Genomic DNA, 21,513 nt, shown 5'->3' with positions numbered 1-21,513 from the left:
CAGGGACTGTGTCTTCCCTGATTAACCTGCATCTATCCCAGTGCTTGGCACATAGTAAGGGCTTGATGAACCCGGATATTAGTATTCTCTTTTGGGGTTAATTGTATCAATTCCTGTCTGCTCCAAGTGTTTTCTCACATGCAAGAGTGAAACGGTTCGGAAGAGAAAGGAGAGGCTGGAGTGGGTTTGGTATATTGGGCCGGTTCCCCCCTGCTTATGGTGAAATCATGGCCGAGAGAGGAATCTGCTGAGAAGAAGTGCTACATCATCCCAAATCTTTCATGGTACTCGGGGAAACCGTAGCAAAGGGAGAGTCTGATCCCAAGGTGGCTATTTCCACCCGCTTGCCTCAGTGGTCCTCTCCTTCAGTCTACACCTCTGGCTCCTACAGTGGAACCGGCTCTGGACAAGCAGACTAGGGAGGAAGGTGCGGAGGCAGCCGTGGGTTGACGGAGATTGGAAATTTGAAGACACTTGGCCTCCCTCTGCCCGAGTCCAAACTAGCAGCTGTGTTAACAAGACTCTGAAGAAACCGTCCGGGTGTTGGGATTTGGGTGAAATGCCGTATGATGTCAAGTTATGCTCCGTGCCTGGGATAACAGACGCAGCATAACATAATGACATTATAGGGATTGGGAAAGGACAGAAAATTTTACACCGCCTCAGGGCCGCCTGGTTTCCAGGCCCTCACTCCTGTGCATTTCCCCTCCACACCTTCACTACTTCAAGTCCTCTAGATTGTAATCTCCTAGTGGGCCAGGGATGTGCCTACCAACTCCCAAGTACTTAGTACAGGGCTCTGCACGCAGTAACCGCTCAGCGATTACCATTTTTTGTTTGATGGCATTTGTTAAGTGCTTACTACGTGCCAGGCGCTGTACTAAGCTCTGGGAAAGAGACAAGCTCATCAGTCTTAATTCCCATTTTACAGATGAGGTAACTGAGGCACGGAGAAGTTAAATGACCTTGCCCAAAGTCACACAGCAAAGTGGCAGACCTGGAATTAGAACCCAGATCCTTCCGACTCCCAGGCCTGTGATCTACTATTCATTCATTCATTCTATCGTATTTATTGAGCGCTGTGTGCAGAGCACTGTACTAAGCGCTTGGGAAGTACAAGTTGGCAACATATAGAGACGGTCCCCACCCAACAGCGGGCTCACAGTCTAGAAGGGGGAGACAGAGAACAAAACAAAACATATTAACAAAATAAAATAAAATAAACTACTAGGCCACGCCGCTTCTCCGTTTGGGCAGAAAGAGTGAGGAAGAAAAAATAATGGGGTCTGTCTCTCCCTCTCATTATGGGCAGGGAACCGTGGCTGTTAATGCTGTTGTACTGCACTCTCCCAAGCATGTCATTCTTGCGGTGAAGGTTTTGGCCGTAGTCAAACTCTTCCAAATGAAAGCTATCAAGTCGGAAACCCCAGGCACTAGCTATCTCCTCACCACAGCGAAAGACAGGTAGACAGACTGAACGTAAGAGCAAGAGATGGATAAAATTGATTTATTAATGGCTTATCAGGAATCTGCCTCTGCTTCAGGGAAAAATAATGTGTTCTCATATTCTCTGTCACCAGTTACATAAAGACAGGACCGAAGTCAACTTATCCAATCCTATTCATACAGTCCACTTGAAATGCGTCTTCCGATGCTAGGTGATTGCTTCTGCTCTTTACTCTAAAATTCATATCTTTATCCTGGATCATAAAGTGTGCTCAGGCACTACCTGTAACAAAGTGTGTCTCACCCTATTAGAGAGCTGAAAACACTAGCGCAAAGGCTGAGTGACTTGTCCCAAGGTGTTTCTAAACCAGGTCATCTCAAAGGGAAATAATAGAAAAACTCCTTCGATCACAACTGAGCCATTAGACTTTCTGGGGAGGTGGTGACAGTGGCTGATTGCCACTACCAGACCTCTGTCGGGCTTAAAACGTCGGGCCCTGGCTCAACATCACTGAAGTTGAAACTTTAGCTCTTGAAGAGGTACCTTGGCTAAGAATGCCAATCCACCTCAAATCCTAGAGACCCTGCCATTTAACAAAGTTGAAGGAACTGACCTACTTTTTGTATGAGTTTGGGACTACCTATATTTTCTTCCTTTTTTAGGTTCTGAGAATGAATGGGCAATCACATAAGCAAACTTAAGAACTTGACTCCTTCCAAAATTTCCAGATGATACAGTGCTCTGCACACATGAAGTGCTCAATAAATATTAGTGATCGACCGACTGATTGTTTGAGACTCTGGTCCCTTCCTTATTGAGATACGTTTCTGTTAAGTGTCAATCACGGGGCCTTTTAGTGTTTGGCACCATGTCCCATTCATTCTGGGGCTGGCTGCCAGCAAACATTCCCACAGAATAAAAATGAAAGCAATTAAAAGTAGCTCTGAGCCCCCAAAGTGAATAATTGATGGTTGGGAGAACAGGCAGCTCATGTCTGCGTCTGGAGAATCCGATACCAGGCAGAAAATAATTCACAGATGTCACCTCAAAAACTGTGTTACTTATTAAGTGCCAAGCAACGGACTAAGCACTGGGGTAAGTACAAGAAAATCAGGTTGGAAGCAGCCCCTGCCCAACAAGGTACTCACAGTCTAAGAGGGAAGGAAAGCAGGTATTTAAATCCCCATTTTACAGAGGAGGAAACTGAGGCCACACAGCAGGCAAGTGGTTGGTCCGGGATTAAAACCTAGGCCTTTATAAGCTCCTCGTGAGCAGGGATCGTGTCTACCCACTCTGCGATAGTGTTTTCCAAGCGCTTGGTACAGTGCTCTGCACACAGCAAGCATTCAATAAATACTATCGATCGATTGATTCTGACTTGTTTGCGCTCTTTCAGCTAGGCCATGCTTCGTCTCCTCTCATTTAACAATAACACGTTAGTAAGGAGGCTTAGAAATTAGTACTTTTTGTCACAGGGTAAAGAATGAGACAAGGCATCTGGAGCTACAGACATCAAACACGACAACACCACAAAGAGCCTTTTTGTGGGCACAATGCGGCTGAGGCAGTGGCCCCATATTGGCCTTTTCGGTCCCACAAATATTCATCTGTGCTTTTCCCCATCAATGGTGTCTTCTTTGAATACCAAGGACAACTATGTATCTCTGTATATGGATATATGTATGTTCATATTGTCATTGAATCTGATAAAGGAAAACATTTTTTATGGTATTTGTTACGTGCTTTTATGTGCCAGGCACTGTACTAAGTGCTGGGAGAGATACAATAGGGCTGGACATGGTCCCTGTCCCACACGGGGCTCACGGCCTTAATCCCCATTTTACAGAGGGGGGAACTGAGGTCTAGGGAAGTGAAGTGACTTGCTCAAGGTCACAAGCAGACAAGCCATGGAGCTGGAATTAGAACTCAGGTCCTTCTGAATCCCACGTCTGTGACCTATCCACTAGGCCGTCCTGCTTCCCAATGAGCAGATGTGGCTCCGAGGAAACCCCTGCACCTGGACAAATGCTGAGATGTTTTTCGTCATTCCAGCGACATCAGTATCCCTAGGGCAAATACAGAGGTGAAACTAGGGGTACATGCGTCTCCGGTGAAAGATATCTCCACCTGGCCTAACACTGAAAACATTAGATAATTGCTTAGTGTGAAGCTTGCCCTGGATACGTACAGGACAAACCAACACAGGACAACCAGCGCTTAGAACGGTGCTTAACACGTAATACACGCTAAACAAATATCTTAACCGATACCACAATGATAATCATTTTCTACTGAAGAATTTTCTCCACCAAACATTCAGCCCATAAAGAACACATCTAGTGAAACACTGGCCCTTAACAATCAGGCCATTGTTTTCAGCAGGGATTCCAGAAGGAAGTGCCTGTGAATTTTGGATTTCCATACATAGGTGAGCAAGCTGGGTTTGGGAACATCTTTAACCGGGGAATGAATAAACGTTTGTAGGTTCTTTAGGTACCAACTGATTGAACTGAGCCCACCCCTACTATTCCTCCATCTACTGGAGCTCCTCTCCTCCTTAAGTTCGTCTACTTTTCAAAAGGCCGTTTGATCCTCTTTGTAAGCCTCCACTGAATGGAGTTTCCATCCCGCAATGCCCAGCTTGGCTCTGGGATAGGAGCCGACTTCAACTCAAAGGTGAGAATCCGAGTTCCATGTGATGGTGGGTTTTTTGTGGTTTGTTAAAAGAAAACAAATGTTACATTCAGCCTATAACAAGATTCTCTTTGGGTGGAGATACATATTCACACACGGGCCAACACACAGATAATCAATACACGTTTTATATACGCACGCACATACAAAGCACCACTTCTATAAGGCTTAGGAGATAGGAAAAATACGGCGGTACAGGGAGGTGCTCGTTATAGACAGGTATTTATACTGCGCTTCCAAAGAGCTGGGAGATGAAAAAAGGTCAACAGAGCCTTATATCAGAGGTAGCCTTACAACAGACAGCTTCAACACACGGGACCTTGCAGAAAAACTAGGCCAGACGGAGGCCGGGAAAATACAAAGTCCGGTTGATGAGCTCCAGCGTTCCAGAGAGGCAGCTCAGTCTTGGTGATTTGATTGATTCAAACGACAGGTTGACATTGCGACGACGTGACAAAAGCTGTAACCTCTCCACCTACCCCTCTGCTGTACACCGCTCTCGCCCCCACCCCGCCCCCGAAAAAATATACTTTGTGTGCATACAGTTGTTCCCACGGTTTCACCTGTTCCAATTCAGCGGACGACGGACCGGAGGAAGGATTGTCATGAGGACTGATTACGAAGGCCTAGCTCGCGCGACTTCTGGTCGGTTCCAATCGAGTGCTTTTTCTCCCCCTTTTTTTAAAAGTTCTCATGCAGGCCCAGCGGAAGGCCCCGGGGAAGCATTCGCAGAAGAGAACGGGAGATGAGCACAGAAAGCTGTGCAAGCTTTCCTCTTCACTGGCATGACCTGCCAGGAAGATGAAGATGATGTAGGGGTGGGTAGGCAAACAATGAAGAATTAGTGATTTTATCTCCGGCTTTCATTGAAGGGGGGGGAAGGTCTCTTTGGGCACAGATACCGCCCCTTTCACTACTAACGGTAACTTTTTTTTCCCATTTGGGCCAGTCCCTTGATTTTTCGGATTCACTATTTCCTACTTTGAACTGATTAAAGGCTCCAGGGACTAGGCCGTGCCCAGTCGATGCCCCCTACCCTGGGATGACGGGCCGGCCCTTCCCCGAGGTTACTAACCCTGAAGCGGGTCAGTTTCACATGGGGCGGAGGTACAGCGGAGGGGAGAGGGGATGGGGGAAGGGAGAGAAAGGGAAGGCAGGAGGGGGAGAAGCTAAGCAATCTTCCTGAGTCCACTGTTAATGCAGAGGCAAGGAGATTTGTTCGCTAGCTAAAATGGTAGCCAGTCCCGCAACCTGCTGGAAAAAAAGAGAGGAATCTGTGTGATCAAAGAGAGGGCTAGTTATTAAACAAAGGGGAAACTTTTCCTGACAGGTTCACTGAACCCTCCTATGCCTAATTACTGTGGCCTGAGTCCCAGAAAGTATCTCCCTCCACGTCGCTAACCTTCCGGGCTACGCCGCGGAATTACCACAACGGCGAGGTCTCGCCCTCTCCCCAAAGCTGCTCCTGTCCTCAACTAACCTCTCGAACTCTAAATGGGACACGAGCCACCCCCGCCCTGAGAGGTCACAATCTTTAGCCAACTAATCCCGGGATCTCCAGCTGCCGTGGGAATCTTGACTCACGGCTCCTGCCGTACTGAAAACTCTCCATACATTTCTTTTAAAACTTTTATTCAATAATATATAGATTTAATTATAATATATAACTGTCCATCATGCCATATACTCCCCGCCCCTCCCCGACTGGAGTTTGTGGCCAGCTAGTTAGTAGAATTGGCTGGGGGGGTGGGTGGGGTGGCCAAGGCCACGGGAAGGAGGGCAACAATAGCCAACAACCATTTTTTTTTTTTTTTGCATACCCTTCACATTTTCCATGCTTTCTGGGTCAGGAAGAGGTCAACAGGAAGTCAAAGGCGAATGAACCTTTTACATTCAGAAGTGAGGAGGTTTGTTTTATAGAGTGTTGGGTGCAATTCGGCCGGTGTGCTTCACGCTCTCGTAACCTGTCACTGTGACGGGGTCTTTCCGCTGCACCCGATGTCTGTACACACGTTTAAGACGTTTGATTTGGTTGTTGTTCTGCTTATGGAAAATTAGAAGGAACAGCAACAGACCTGGGAAGAGAGAGGGGAGGAGGGAAGAGAAAGCATTAAAGACGGGTCGTCTGAAGCGGACAGCTCGCCTCCATTTCACCAGGCCTTTCTTCTCTGCCGACTGGCAGGGCTGCAAGTAATTTGGCTTTCATGTTTCACCTCCCAACTAAATGGTCGAAAAGACAGTACCCCCCGTCACTTTCTTCCACAAGCCCGAGGTGACGGTAGAACCTCCGCCAGTTCCCGCTCGTTTACCCTCCCGCAAAAGCCAGCCGCCGTCTTAAGAACAGACGCATCCCACCTGATGCTAGTCAGTGCCACACCATGCATTATTGACCGGGGTATGTCCCTCAACTATCTTGTGCCTCTGAGTTCCTATTAGCCGCTTTCGTCGGTGCTCAGGCTGCTTTTTCCGGAGCACGGACCACCCCTCCATCATAATAAACAAGCTCGGCAGCCAAAACCCGGATCCTCAACGTGGGTACCACACTTGGGCGGCGTCAAAGTGAACAGGCGTGTGAAAATACTGTCATGCTCCCTGCGGGAAGTAAGGCTGAAGCTATCGACCAACACGGCTGTAGCGAACAGGTTAAAATACACACTAACTGTCTTCCTTGCACAGCCCGGGAGCTGAAAAATACACGTCATGTTCTTTCTCCGACCACTCCCCGTAACAACCGCGGTGAGTCGGGACCGTGTACCTCGGAAAGCATTCTGAAAGTAATGTTTCCAGAGAGCTGAGTTCACACGCTAGCGGGAGCCACGTCATGCTCAGGGCTATCGATTTTTTTTTAAATGCATCCATTTATAGATTAAAAAGTTATCCAGGGCCTAGTGTCCACCTGAAGTGAATCTACCGAAGAGACAGTGCTATCGGCGTACGTAAAGTCGGAGAAAACTCCATGCAGCCGTATCAATACATCGGTATGTTTGGCGGGAGCAGATGCAGCACAAATTAAAATAAAAAATCAACATGTTCCCTTTGCCTTTTTTTTTTTTTTTTTGCCGGTAGAGGAAAGTCAAAGCCACTCTACTCATTTCCAACTCTGAATGGAAGAGTCCCTTGGCTCAATTTCAAAATCAACTTCCACTGGCAATTGGAGGGAAAGAAAACCCCAAAAAAACACTTCTCATTCATGCAAGAGTACATGTCTGGTATAAGTTACCTGGAACAGTGTACAGAACACACACTGCCCAACTCCTCAGGGCCTAAGGCAGGACTCTGGTGTCTCCATGAGCAATGCTGCTTAAAAGCTGCGGACTTTACGCAAAAATACAAACGTGCAACTCCACCCAGGAAACTGCTCCAGTTCCTCTCCCCAAACACTTACGGGTCAGCAGTCAAGGCCTGAGGATCAAGTGTGAACACCACAGAAACATAACCTTTAGGGTACAGATCTCATCCCCCACCTCCCCCAGAGAGACAGGAAATGCAAGAGTTTAGGTTCTCCTAGGAATGCTAAGTCGCCCAGGTCTCAAAGGAGGTTGTTGGGTTTTTTTTTTTTAATTTTATTTATGAAAACAGATAAGGTTTAACACGGCATTTGTCTTTCCTCTGAGGGCAGCAGCAAACATCATACATCAGTCATCGAGTCATCCAGTGATACAAAGACAGGTGGCCCACTGTGTCTCAAGTAGTCATTTGTTAAGGCTCACGCTCCAGACGGTGTTGCTTTCCGGCCATCGGTAGGAGGACGAAGGCTCCGTGATTCCTTACGAAGGTTATCATCCGGGCTTTCCTGCCAGGCTCTGGCTTTCAGTCCCAATCCCTCACGTTCCGCCTTCAGCCGGAATGGTCAGCGGGAGAAAGCTGTTACTTCGTTGGTCCGGTAGAAAAAAAAGGTTCTCTTTACAATCCTAATAAATACAGTTCAGGGTTAAGAAGATGCCCGAAGCACTCTCTATCGAGTCTCCCATCGGAGTCAGGCAACGTTTGTGCCATTCCACAACGGGTTGCCACTTCTTCCAGTTCCCGCTTCAAAGGGGTTGGGTTTTTGTTTCCCGTAACCAATCCACAGAGCTTAAGGAGGTTTATTCTATCCTCATCTTTGGAGACTTAACACACACGGTATCACATCTGCTCCCTCTCCACTCCTAGCTTCTCATCAAAGTCTCTCTACCGGATCTCAGCACTCTAAGGTGGACTTCCGTTCCACCCGGGATCACGTTCCGAGGCAACGGGTGGTATCCTGTGGTTTCGCTCCGCGTCTCGGTTGCCGTTGTCCTGGATGGACTTTAGCATCGAGGAGTGCGTTCAAATAACTCCAACCCAGTGAGCTACCTGCCGTTCCTTTTTGTAGCGGGGACTTCGTTTTATGGCGGCATCACAGACCTCTGCTTCTAAAACTGATGTGGCAGCCCTGGCATCCCAACTTGGTGCCTCTTTGGAAGAGGCCCTAGACTTTACCCAAGTATTTTACTGTTGCCCATGGAGACGGATTCCATCCAAGCTAGCCCGTCCTGATTCATGTAGCATATTAGAAAACATAAACTGCTTCCCTGAGTATGCACGGTCCTAAGTTTGGAAGACCTCTCGCAACTAGTCCTCCTTTGGGGCTAGTTCAAGTCAGTCCCCATATTCCATTTTTTCTATTGAATTATCCAATTTTGGTTCGGGGATCTAAAAGGACAACGACCCTATCCCTTAAGATCTCCCTTTTGGGAAGTTTCTCCTGCTAGAACCTAATACCATCTTCCCCCTCTTAAGGCCCTTCCAAGAAAAATTATCTCCGGCATCCATCGAAGAATTAATTCATCTACCTCTTGGCTTTTCAAATTCCTCATTCGTGTATTGATTCTGCTTGCCTCACCTCTCCTTAGTTGCACTACGCACTACCCTATTCTCATTCTTCCCCTCCCTTAACCTCCCTCGCCCTTTCCCTCAAGCCCCCAAATCTTTTTCTAGCTTTTCCTCTCTAACCCCTTCACGCTTAACCCGAGTGTAGGTTGAGAAGTTTGATTGCTTTCCTTCTCAGACTCCCGCCAACTGTTTGCTTTGAGAGCCCAGAGTACGTCTGTGCTACAGTGTCCGTAGGAGGAAATCCAGCTGGACTAGGAACAATCCATTTTGAAGAGAGAGTAGAACCTGTCGAGAAATTGATTTACACAAAAATGTTAAGAGGCTCATGGAGCCTCTTCCTACCGGGCAACCCCACCGCCAACAATCCTTCTTCAGGAGGGCAGAGCCACATCCAGCTTGATTACTGACACAGTCCAGCAGAAGTTCGGGGCTCTCCTCTCGCAATCCGGGTCAGTGGATACTCCAGATGGACACGTGGCCATCCCCCCTCAAGTTAAAATGAACGGGAGGCGAGCTGGGGAAGTGAACCCGCTCTCTGACCACAAAGGCTACTTTGGCCACTGCCCAGGTGCTAGGTTCACAGCATGCTCTGAATCCAAGCAAACTCATCACGACACTTAAGGTGTAAGAGCAGACAAGTCTTTTGGCACAGCCACCGCCCCAGTCCGGATTTATTATCCCGTCTTTCATTAGTTCATCAGAGCAACGGCTCATGATGGCACCAGGAGTGTATTTCCTATCGCATGTATTGCTTCCCTCGCCTTCCACTACATGGTCTTTTTAAGCCACAAACTGGGCGGGGTCAGAGGTGAGAGCAAAAATCCAGACAGACCAGAACCTCTACACTGTACGAGATGATGCTTATCTTGGGCACTCTGAAGACATAAAAGGGTGCGGTAGGAGAGAGAACCCAAACCAGAAGTCAACTGATGGGTATATTTTCAAACTGGATTTTTTTTTTTTCCTGCAGGGTGCTGAAAAGTGAAACTGGTCTACCCCCTAGAGAAGATCTCTTGGCTAGGCTTCGGGAAAAAAAAGCACATCCTGCTCCTAACACTAAGCAGAGGTGGTCCTTGGTAAAACCCGCCTTTAAAACCTTGCCAGGAGCAGATCAGTTAGCTGTGCAGTGAGTATTTACTAATGGTCAGAGGAGGGAGAAGCACACGCAGATCAACTGACTTTTTTTTTTGCCAGGTAGGTGCTTCTCTTGCTTGCAGGAAAAGGAGGAGGGGGCAGGGGGAGGCGGAGAAGAGAAAGAAGAACTGTGTTATTGCTTTCCCAAGATCCCGAGCCAGGCTCCTTTGGTCTCAGTCAGCTCCTGGCTTTGTACCGTCTAAGGCCGTAATGGCTGGAGGCTGCTATTCTGATAAACACACTGGCTGCTTCGGCCCGTAGCCGAACTGTTGCGGCTTTGGATTTTTCAGGTAGATGGCAAGCGCTATATCCAGGACACCTATCGTAGGCAAGGAAGAACTGGTGTGAGAACCTTCACTTTTGCATTTCCTGGCTTGAGGGTCCTTTCAGTTGCATTAAAGGGAGAATTTTTTTTATCGGCATTTAAAATTCCCACGGACTAGAAGACAAAAATAGGATTTACATGTATAGATAGGACCTACTGCCAATACCAATATGATTTTATTGGAATATGGAATGTAAACAGATGTTTCAAACAAACAATCTAACCATATAAAAATGTATGGCATTATTAAATAGTTAATAAAAGAAGTCCTAATGTGTGGTACTGGTGGTTTGCACTTGTAGCTCTGCCCTAAGGTTTAATGACGTCTCCACGGACTCTGGCCAGATTCCCAGCTGGGACCCACGGGAGGCTTCTGTGATCAATGGGGCTAATGGAGTTGGACCGGGATGGTGATAACTCGTGAGGGAGCATCCCTAAAATGAAATAACTGCCCTGAACGACAAAAATCTAGCTTATCTGCTATCGCTTGGGGGCCACTGTCTTGGATCCATGCTCTGCAATGGCTCACTTCCCCTGCCTTATCCCTAATTTCACCTCCCCCGATCGCTTCATGTATCCCAGCCCCGCTCCACCTCCTCCTCTTCTTCTTTCCCTTCCTCCTCCTCCTCCTCCTTTTCCTCCTGGGTGCCTTCTGCTTCCTCAGGGCATTTTTTTTTCCCCACAGCACTCCAGACTCTCACGCATGAACGATGAGATTTGCTCTGCACAGATCACAGCATGTAATCCATGTATTACATTACACGGTTACTTGTCCTTTAAATCAGAGCCCAAAAGTATTCACTTCCCAGACTTCTAGGGGAAACGGTTTCCCCTATGGGAGAAAAGAAGAAGCAAAGAAGCCTATAGATTCCCTGGTCTTCACTTCCTTGATCCCCCCCAATATTTCCTGAATACACTATTTGGGATCACTATTCTTTTGTTCCAATTTTGAGGTACAAACTTTCCATTCTTATGTCTGGTGGTAAATGAATGTTTCAATACTATGAATTGATAACAGGTGCACACACAGTCTGGCAAGAAAATGGTGCTTCTCTCGGCCAGTATTGTGGAAAATGGCTAAACCAAAAAGGAAAAAGAAGGACTTATGGAGATGTCCTGAGCCCTGGACCAACACCTCCCCCAGTCAACCCCTACGTAACTTTTGACAAGATCGTGGTCCCTGGTAACTGACGACCCAAGGTTTCGGTGACGTCAGCTGATACCAAAGAGGATTTTTTTTTTTTTTGCAATAGGCGTTCTAGTTCACTTTCATATGCTGAGAGACTTAAAGGAAAACTGCAGTGATGAGGTACAGTCCCCCACAGCGCTCACACCATAAGTACATAAAACATGAATTTGTAAAACAGCTTAAAAAAAAAAAAGAAATACTGTCACTGTTTTAATATCTCCTTTTGATAAATGAGGCTGGTGCGTCAGTGGAAGCTGACATTTTGCTAAAACTCGAGCCTGGATCCCACAGAATGAAACCCAGACCACAGTGGAATAGATAGGAAATCAGATGGTCAGAGTTTGTTGGTTTGAGTTGGCTAATTCAACAGTCGCTTCCTGTTAAATAAAACTTGCATTACAACAAGTCTGAGTCTCTCATCTCCCATTCATTCCAATGGAGAGAAATCTTTACCTGGGCCCTAAACTTTACGGTCAAACTGTCAAGATAGCAGTTCCTTGTTCACTGATTTTTTTTTTCTTTTTCTTTTTTTTTTTTGACAGAAAGGTTTTTAGTTCTTTACTCTTCTTTGCATTTAGGAGGAGTTATCAGAATTTCTTATATCACACTGGAGTTTTCCTTCAAGACTTTTTTTTTGGTTGGTTGGTTTATTGGTAAGCATCAATCTCGAATTACCCGTCGTTTTCCAGTCTTCATCGAGCTGCTGTCAGACCACTGGAGAGCACAGCATTGTCTGAGCTGGGCTGGGACTGCTCCTTCACCACTGGATCTGCAACAGAAGGATAGCCAAGTCAGCCAGTGCTGGGAGATCAGTCAGGGCCCAGATCCTCCCTCGTGGAGGCAGGAAAAGACACACCCTCTATTTTAAATACTGAAGGACATATGGAACTAGAGGGATAGCAAGCAAGGAGCTGAGGAGTGGAAGAAAGAGAAACTGAGTCACAATAGCAGAGTGATAAATGCAAACTGATCAGCTCAAATACCGAGTAGCGTAGCTCTAGACCATGAGCTTGTTGTGGGCAGGGATTGTCACTGTTTATTGTTGTATTGTACTTTCCTAAGTGATTGTACAGTGCTCTGCGCACAGTAAGCGCTTAATAAATTCGATGGAGTGAATACACAACGTTCCGGTCAATGTTTTCAACCTGGTAAAATATTGCTCTTCCAGTTAACTACTGGGCATTTACTTAATATTCGTCACGTACGCCGAGGTCTTTGAGCACCATAAAAGGCGGCCCAGAAATCTAAGTAAACCTCAGTTCCTCCATGTTCATTCTTAATTTTTAAAATATTACATTCGGCTCTTGATTACCCGAATGGGGTTTATATGTACTGGGGAATATCCATGCCAATTTTCCAGGTTTCTTAGGTCATTTCAGAACAATAGTTGGGTTATTTATTGAGCATTTACCAAATCCTAATACTGCATTAAGCAATGGGGTTGATATAAGATAAAACAGAGAATCCTACCCCACAAAGGGATATGTGTGTGTGTGTGTGTGTGTGTGTGTGTGTGTGTGCGCGTGTGTGCATATATATATATATATATATATATATATATATATCTCAAAGAAATTTACAAAGACAAAAGTTGCAACCACTGCATTTTGGAAAAAGCATAACTGAAGTTAATTTTAAGCAGAACGGCAACAGGTAAAATGTGTTTGGCTTCTGCCTAACCACCTCAGCAGCGGTAACCCTTCTTCCTGCAAGGGCTGGAGGAAGCCTGCCAATGAAGAGTCAATAGAGGCCTACCCTCTTCAGGCAAGCAGAACTCGGGGCTCCATTTTGTTTTTGCGGGAGACCCTGTAACTGGGGTTAAAGCACCGCCTCTGCCATTTGGACGGCAGTAATCCTTCCTCTTAATCGGCTGAGCATCAATCCCGCATACTCGCTTTGTGATGAACAGAGCTTGGGGTGTCTGATGGGCTTTATTGTGAGAATCTCGCAGCAAAACTTAAAAAGATTTTCAAGTCAAGCGTTCCACTGTGTCCACTAGGGCTTCTACGAAAATCCAAGGAAGCCAAAAGAAACCCAGCAGACTTCACAACTCTACAACAACTCTTACTCTATTACTCTATTTATTTATTTTACTTGTACATATTTATTCTATTTATTTTATTTTGTTAATATGTTTGGTTTTGTTCTCTGTCTCCCCCTTCTAGACCGTGAGCCCACGGTTGGGTAGGGACCGTCTCTATATGTTGCCAACTTGTACTTCCCAAGTGCTCAGTACAGTGCTCTGCACACAGTAAGCGCTCAATAAATACGATTGATTGATTGATTGATTGACTGATTCACAAGGTGTTTTTTCAAGCCTGATTTCCTGCAACAACTCCCCGGGGCTGATCCAAGTACACAACAACAACAACAACCACCGTAGGTGCAAAGTGCCTTCCGTCTGGAGCAGCCTAATAGCGGAACTGGATTTAGGAGCTGGGATGCCCACCGCAATCTGTTTCTTTTTAAAATTACGCCTCCTAAGTATTAAGAGATACTTTCCTGAGACCCACCTCAGTGAACGGAACTTACAGAAATACGGGTGTTCCATAGCCTCTTTGGCAGTCAGCCTCTGTTGATGGTCGTAACGCAGCAGTTTGTCCAGGAGGTCCAGGGCCTCGGGGCTGACAAGGTGTCTATTTTCACTGTGGATAAAATTTTCCCAGCGCTTCCGCGAATGTCTGAAGAAAAGAACAGAGCGTTAGTGAACGGTCTGAGAATAACAAAAGCCCTGCAAACTACTAGGGCAGTGGTCACCTTGAACTTCTTGCATTTCATGGAGCCAACTTGGGCCACTGCTGTTGGGAGGGCATTGGGTCACTTACTAGCCCTTATCCTTAGAGACACAGCCACACCCAGTAGTAATTCAACAGTAATCTCTCCTTCCAAATTTCATGAAGGATCACCTGCCAAAGCATGGGTAACATTTTCAAAGGCCTTTCTTCCCAACTCAGCATGCTTGGTTGTTGGCAGGCCTGTTTCTCTTAATCCTAAACACATTCCCGTAGGTCCCAGAGGGATCTGTGTACAAGAATCAGCCAAGCTAAACTAATTATACCTTCCGCACTGATCTTTTTTTTTTTTTTAAATCATCTACCGTAATCCAGGTTTAAGCATTCCATTCTTTGGAGACAGACCCATACAATGGTCAAAAGCTTCACAATGAAAACTCTGTCTAATCTATTAAGTACTGTGTTTATCTTTCAGGAGACTGTGTGGTCTAGTGGGAAGAGCGTAAGACTGGGAGTCGGGAGATTTGAATTCTAATATGGACTCTGCCGCTTGGCTGCTGAGTGACCTTGGGCAAGGCACTTAACTTTTCTGTGCAAGTTTCCTCATCTGCAAAATGGGGATTAAATACCTGTTCTCTCTTGCCTTTAGACTATGAACCCTATGTGGGTTCGAGACTGTGTCCCATCTGATGCCTCCGTACCGACCTCAGGGTCTAACACATAATCAACACTTAATAAATCCACCGTTATTATTTCCATAAACCTGGAGAGGAGGAAAAAAAATCACTGGACGGTAATGTCAGCTCTGTAGGTCTGAAACAGATTTTATTTTTTTAAAATGGCATTTGCTAAGCACTTACTAAGTGCCGGGCACTGTTCTAAGTGCTGGGGAAGATTCAAAATAGGTTGGACACAGTCCATGACCCACATGGGCCTCACAGTCTTATCCCAGATGAGGTAACTGAGGCACAAAGAAGTGAAGTGACTTGCCCAAGGTCACACAGCAGGCAAGTGATGGAGCCAAGATTAGAATCAAGGTCCTTCTGAGTCCCAGGCCCGTGCTCTACCCACTAGGCCGGGCTGCTTCTCTATGTTAAAGATATGCTAAAGCCCTTTCTCTCTTACTTACTGTCCCAGGATATCATTGAAGTGAGGGTCCAGGTCTATGTGATATTTCTTCAGATACCCATACAGCTCGTCTGTGCCCAGGACCTTGGCAATGCGGACAAGCTGCAACACAAAACAGACATAGAGAACCTCACTGAAATGGCATCACCGTCGACCTGCGGAGCTAAAAGATATTCTGCCGAAGAAGGAAGAGGGTGGCCGCCTGACCACCCAAGCTCAAAAACTATTGCCCAGCCTGAGAAATGAATCCATTAGCACCTGGCCAAACAGCACAGGCTTGGGGGGAAATCCAAGTCCCTCAGTTTTTGCCTCCAACACTGCAACTCAAGAAGCCACAGCTAACTCTTTAGATTTCAAGTTACCAAGACTGCCCATCCTTTTTCAGTCTGGGAGATGCTTCTGCATCTGTATGCATCACCTTCCCGCCCATCTTTCCTCCACCACCCCACAAGTCCCACCAAACCCCAGGAACATGGAGGTACACATGGAAAAGCACAGGTGGAAGGGTACTATCAATCAATCAATCATATTTATTGAGCGCTTACTGTGTGCAGACCACTGTACTAAGTGCTTGGGAAGTACAAGTTGGCAACATATAGAGACAGTCCCTACCCAACAGTGGGCTCACAGTCTAAAAAGTCTACTAGCCACATACATGTCACCCAAGATTATGGCCAGTATTACATGGGATGAACAGGGCCAAGCACATTTAGGATTCTGCCTGACCATGCACCACAGGAACATCCAAAATTCAAGATTCCTGAAGCACTGTGGCGACCGCTCTAGGGTACAGCATCTGGGGAACTCTGGTCTAATGAACTCTGGGCTGATCTGAGTTTAGCTCCTGGCTCCATTTCTGACTCACTTTATATTCCTGGGAAGGTACTGACCTATTACTGGCCTCTGTATTGTCACAGGGATACAGTTTATTATTATTTGCCTAGTGGAGATGTTATGACTGCTGAGCAGTTTAGAACGTACTCTGCACTGTCTGTAGAAACTCCAGGGTAGAGCTCACACCTCATTAAATGCCCGAAGTGCCTAGTGTATGGTGCTACATCCAGGAGGTGACTCAATATATGTCATGGGGAAAGGCAGACAGATAATCCACCTAGATCCCACTAAACGATACTCTTCCACCTGCTCTTCCAGATAAACGGCAGCGAAGAAAACTACGGAGAAGCCCAACGGCAATTCCTTACCTGGTCGTAGTTGTCTTGACCGTGAAAGAAGGGTTCCTTCCGGAAGATCATGCTGGCTAACATACAGCCTAAACTCCACATGTCCAGGCTGTAATCATACATCTGGGGAGAACAAGAAAACCACATATCACTGTGGCAAGGGGGGCTGCTTTTTCCTCACCTCAGATCTCTCCGCTTTTACGTCGGCATTATCGGGATTCCAGACTGGAATGTCCAAAGGGTGTGGATATCACTTTACCTGATAGTCCACGAGGAGCTCTGGTCCTTTGAAGTATCTAGAGGCCACACGGACATTGTATTCCTGAGCAGGATGATAGAACTCTGCCAGTCCCCAGTCTATGAGTCGCAACTATACAAACAACAAAAGGTACAAATGCAATCGGGAGTCCTTCTATTTAGCTATTTATTGGCAGGCGACGCCACCAAAGCCCATCGGGCCTAAAATTTCTTATAAAAGTGATCGACCTCAAATGTCCTGCGTGGCTCAGTGGCAAGAGCCTGGGCTTGGGAGTCCAGAGGTCATGAGTTCTAATCCCTGCTCTGCCGCTTCTCAGCTGTGTGACCTTGGGCAAGTCACTTAACTTCTCTGTGCCTCAGTTCCCTCATCTGGAAAATGGGGATTAAGACTGTGAACCCACGTGGGACAACCTGATCACCTTGTATCCTCCCCAGCGCTTAGAACGGTGCTTTGCACCTAGTAAGCGCTTAACAAATACCATCACTATTATTTCATTCTTTCATTTCACACTTTCATTTGACCCAAATTACGGGGTCATTTCTGGAATTGAAGGTTTTCTCTTTTATTTTTTTTTTAACAGGTATTTGTTAAGCACTAACTATGCATGCATTGTTCAAAGTGCTGGGGTAGAAACAAGCTAATCGGGTTGTACACAGGCCACGGCCCACACAGAGCTCACAGTCTTAATCCCCTTTTTACAGATGGGGGAACTGAGGCCCACAGAACTGAAGTAAGTGATTTGCCCAAGGTCATAGAGCAGACGAGTGGCAGAGCCAGAATTAGAACCAGGTCCTTCTGATTCCCAGGACCACGCTTTTTCCACTACGCCATACTGCTTCCCCAGCACTGGGTATCAGCTGTGTTTTGCAGACTATTTGTAGATTTATCTAGAGTTGCATAATTCTATTACTGGATGGCTCATTTACTGCTGACAATACCAATTGTTAAAACAGCGAGCCAGTAGTTGGGAAGAACTGAACTAGCTATAGTTGAAAATAAGTTTAGAAAGAGCATTCAGGTTTGCCTAAAGGCTGTTGGGGGGCAGCGGGGGTGGGAACCACACATCATCTGCTAAGGAATTCACGGGAAATATGCTACTGCTAATAAACCATGGGATCCAAGACTTGGGAATGAACACTAAGTGATGCTGACGGCTTTCTGATCTAGGAACTTCAGGTGCTGGAATTGCCTGCCTCAGGCCAGCAAAATCGCTTGAGCTTTAGACCTGACAGCAAGCAAATTCGAAGCCAATATTTAGAAGTGAATGAAGGAGAGAGAAGATGGACCACACCAAGTTTAAGAAAAGAGACACCGGAAATAGCTCAGCCTGCGCCGAAGCCTTCAAAAACCATCCTCCTGCTCAGAGGTAACAGTACCTTTTTCTGTTGGTGATCTATCATGACGTTGTGGGGTTTGACGTCTCTGTGCATGATCCCCATGCTGTGACAGTAATCCAGGGCCTGGCAGACAGATAAAATATACACCTTTGAGCCCCACTGAATGCTTCGGGGCCTCAGAATCTGACCAACATCAAGATCTTCCTGAAATTCATCCAATCATGGCACCCCTGACCTAAGAAAAAAGTCAGAGCACCTGGCCTATAGTATCCATCACTGGAGGGTGAGGACACTTCATTAAATACACTAGGAAAAAGGAGTTAGTTAAAAGCCATCCTTTACAGTTTGACTTCTGGGCGGCTGCCTCATGAGAGTTTCCTACCTTAATGAGCGCTATATATGTATTCCTTGAACTACGTCTGAAGCTTAAGACCTCTAAGAAAGGCCTTTAGAAATCTGCCTCCTTAAAAGTTGGGTTCTCAAAAGGTGGGCGATATTATAATGTACTCAAAAATGGATTTTCCTGATTTGATGTTCCCGATGAAGGGATTTGGTAAAGCCTGGAGCCACTGCATGCCGCTAAACCACACTTGCTAACAACCCCCCCATCATCATCAGTGGCATTTATTGAGTGTTTTACTGGGTGCAGAGCACTGGGAGAGTTCAGGGGCGGTCCCTGTGGTCAGAGCTCTAAGATTAGAGGGCTTGGGGTCAGGGCACTGCATTGCTCTACAATAGTCAATACAAAACAGGATGTTTTAAAAACTTCTGCTGGGGCTGTTTGAGAGAGACCCGAAATGGAAGGGATAGGGCCTGACTTCGCACCCTTACCCCCGCTGTTCCTTGTTTTGGACCTCCTGAGGACCGAACTTGTACTTCCCAAGTGCTTAGTACAGTGCTCTGCACACAGTAAGCGCTCAATAAATACGATTGATTGATTGATCGACCCCCCCCCACCCCGCACCCCTCCCCAATCCCTTCAGTCACAGTCTCCAGGCATCCACTGGAACGACAAACCCCAGGAACAGAGACAAAACCATTTTTCGGACAGGACTCTAGGGTACATGCAATCTGATCTTGCCCAGAAATCAGCTCAGGCATGGTATGGACTTATCCCATTTTGGGGCTGGGACCCAAATTTTCAACTGTGCTGAGCTCTCAGCTGCTAAATCTTATTAGGAAGAAAATGTATCTCCTATTGCTGAGCTGGAATTATGCAATTATTGCTTGCAGGGATCACGGGCAAAGTAGGAAGTCAGAGCACCTATTTTATTGACCAGCTTCCGAAAAAAGAACTACAGGGCTCTATTTAAGGAGCATAACTTTTGTCCTCCATTTAAATCCTAGACTATCTTACCTTAAATATAGTGTTTTTGTGCTGCCAGTGGGAGGTGAGAGTCTGAAGGCCCCAAAGACCTAATTTTATCCACAGGATGCCAGCAGCACTGCCAGTTGAGTCAACGGGAAAGATCTAGTAAGATCATTCGGTCTCCTCTTTCCTTCAGTCTTTCTGTGAATGCCCCAAATGCCACTCAGTGGAAAAGACAGAAAATCTGTCAAATTGATGCCACTGGGCCTAATGTCTTTTGCCTGGGAATTTCTCGGTGAAAATAATAATCCTGAAGGGGAACAACGTCTAGGCAGATCCAGCTAAGAACATTTACTGGATTCAAGTCTAGGAGATTTTTCCCCCCGTAAGTCAACCCACATTTTCTTCTGATAACTTTTGTCAATGATGTCAAAACCCAATGAATGTACTCTTACTCCATTTCGCATACTTTTCCGCAATTCTTTACATACTTGTCGGTGTGCCCACATGAATGCTAAATCTTTTCTTGAAAAGAGTCCGCTCTCTAAAACTGGATAACAAAACCCAACTCCGCTCAAGAGCGGGAGAGTGGCCTTGACCTCCTGTCCCAAAACATCGCTCACCTTTAGCAGTTCATACATATAAAACCGGATATCGAAGTCTGTCAGGATCTGGTAGAGTTGCTGGAATGAGGTAAAACGGAAGAGTCAGTTGCTGTTCCTTTCGTTTTTCAAAGTCTCATACCTTCCGCAGGAAAAGTCTCGATGCCTGAATTCAGAGGCAGACCGTTGTTTTTAAGAACTCTTTTCTTTAATACGTATCGTGGAGCTACCAGAGAGAACCAGAGACCAATGGGGGACTTCCTGGTTTCACATCTGGGATGGGAAAGGGGCAAAAAGAATGAGTTCAAACCTCTAGAGAGTCTTTCCAAGTAAATCCAGTGAGCGCAAATTACCTGGGAAGGGAGAATTTGCCTGAACATTCTCCCTGGCCACGCAGCCACCCAAGTTTGCACTGTCGGGCAATTTACAGAGCTCCCAATGAACTGTCAAGTGGAGAGATGCGCTTCAAGAGGTCCTTGGCAAAGCACTCGCAGGGTGGCAAGCTACTGGAGAAACAGGCACAAAGGGGTGCTCCACTGGTGCTGAGGGTGCTCTTGGCACTTGGGAGAGCAAAACATCAAGGTGGCAAGATCGGTCTGCCAAGGGTGCCATAAAAACCTCCACTACTCGAGCCCACGCCAAAGTAGAGAATGTTTAGTAGCAGGAAGGAAGAAGAAATGGACCGTGGGGTCCTCGATCTACCTAAGGGCAAGTGTAAGTAATCAGAGGTCACCAGGAGGCAAAAACGGAAAGTTTTCTACTCGTGATCTACTGAAGACATGGCTATCTGCAGTAAAAATAAGCCTGCTTTTATGTTCTCACTGGGTACTTTAATCTTTCAGCTGTTGTGAGGCGCCAGAAAGGCATTTAAGATTCAAGACTCATTTTAATAGCCTCAGAGCGTTGTCACTTAACACCATTAAAATCTGTCACCCAATCACCTCCATGGTGAACTAACCCCTAGGTCATAATTAGCGCAAACGGAGCTTCTCCGGTATCTTTCTGTAACTCATCACTTTTCTCTATCTCATTCTTTCCGCTCCTAGTGTAAAGAAGAATCTCCACCGACGTCGGCAGACTCTCACCAGAGATGCTTGAAATGAAATGAAATCCAAATTGTTTTCTTAGCAAAGTAAAGAAGGATTCAACCTCCCTTCTCCCATCCCCCTTGTAAAAAAAACAATCAGCACAAGGGTCTTCTCAAAGACTATTCCAATCATCCGATTTCATTAACTTCGAAGTTCACGGCCTAGTGGACAGAGCACGGAAGGACCTGGGTTCTAATTCCGGCTATGCCACTTGTCTGCTGTGTGACCTCGGAC

The 21,513-nt window shown here is 46.3% G+C and overlaps 1 protein-coding gene across 5 annotated transcripts in view; it reads right to left on the bottom strand.

The window, feature by feature from the left end:
* Positions 1-5,823: 5,823 nt before the first annotated feature.
* CSNK2A2 (casein kinase 2 alpha 2) overlaps positions 5,824-21,513 on the bottom strand; it is a 40,443-nt gene continuing 24,753 nt past the window's right edge. The window contains exons 5-12 of one of the 5 annotated variants that reach the window (XM_038753460.1): positions 20,213-20,272; positions 18,320-18,403; positions 16,944-17,054; positions 16,706-16,807; positions 15,505-15,605; positions 14,176-14,324; positions 12,319-12,412; positions 5,824-6,216 (exon numbers count right to left, since the gene is read on the bottom strand). In XM_038753460.1, the coding sequence (XP_038609388.1) occupies positions 12,336-12,412; positions 14,176-14,324; positions 15,505-15,605; positions 16,706-16,807; positions 16,944-17,054; positions 18,320-18,403; positions 20,213-20,272 (684 nt within the window). In that variant the 3' untranslated portion in view covers positions 5,824-6,216; positions 12,319-12,335. The other 4 variants (XM_038753461.1, XM_038753462.1, XM_038753463.1 and 1 more) reach the window with 4 other exon arrangements.

This window comes from Tachyglossus aculeatus, chromosome 11 (genome assembly GCF_015852505.1).
Source record: "Tachyglossus aculeatus isolate mTacAcu1 chromosome 11, mTacAcu1.pri, whole genome shotgun sequence".
Lineage (NCBI taxonomy): Eukaryota > Metazoa > Chordata > Mammalia > Monotremata > Tachyglossidae > Tachyglossus > Tachyglossus aculeatus.
Note: the sequence above shows the minus strand (reverse complement) of the source record. Positions and strands in the feature narration are given on the sequence as shown.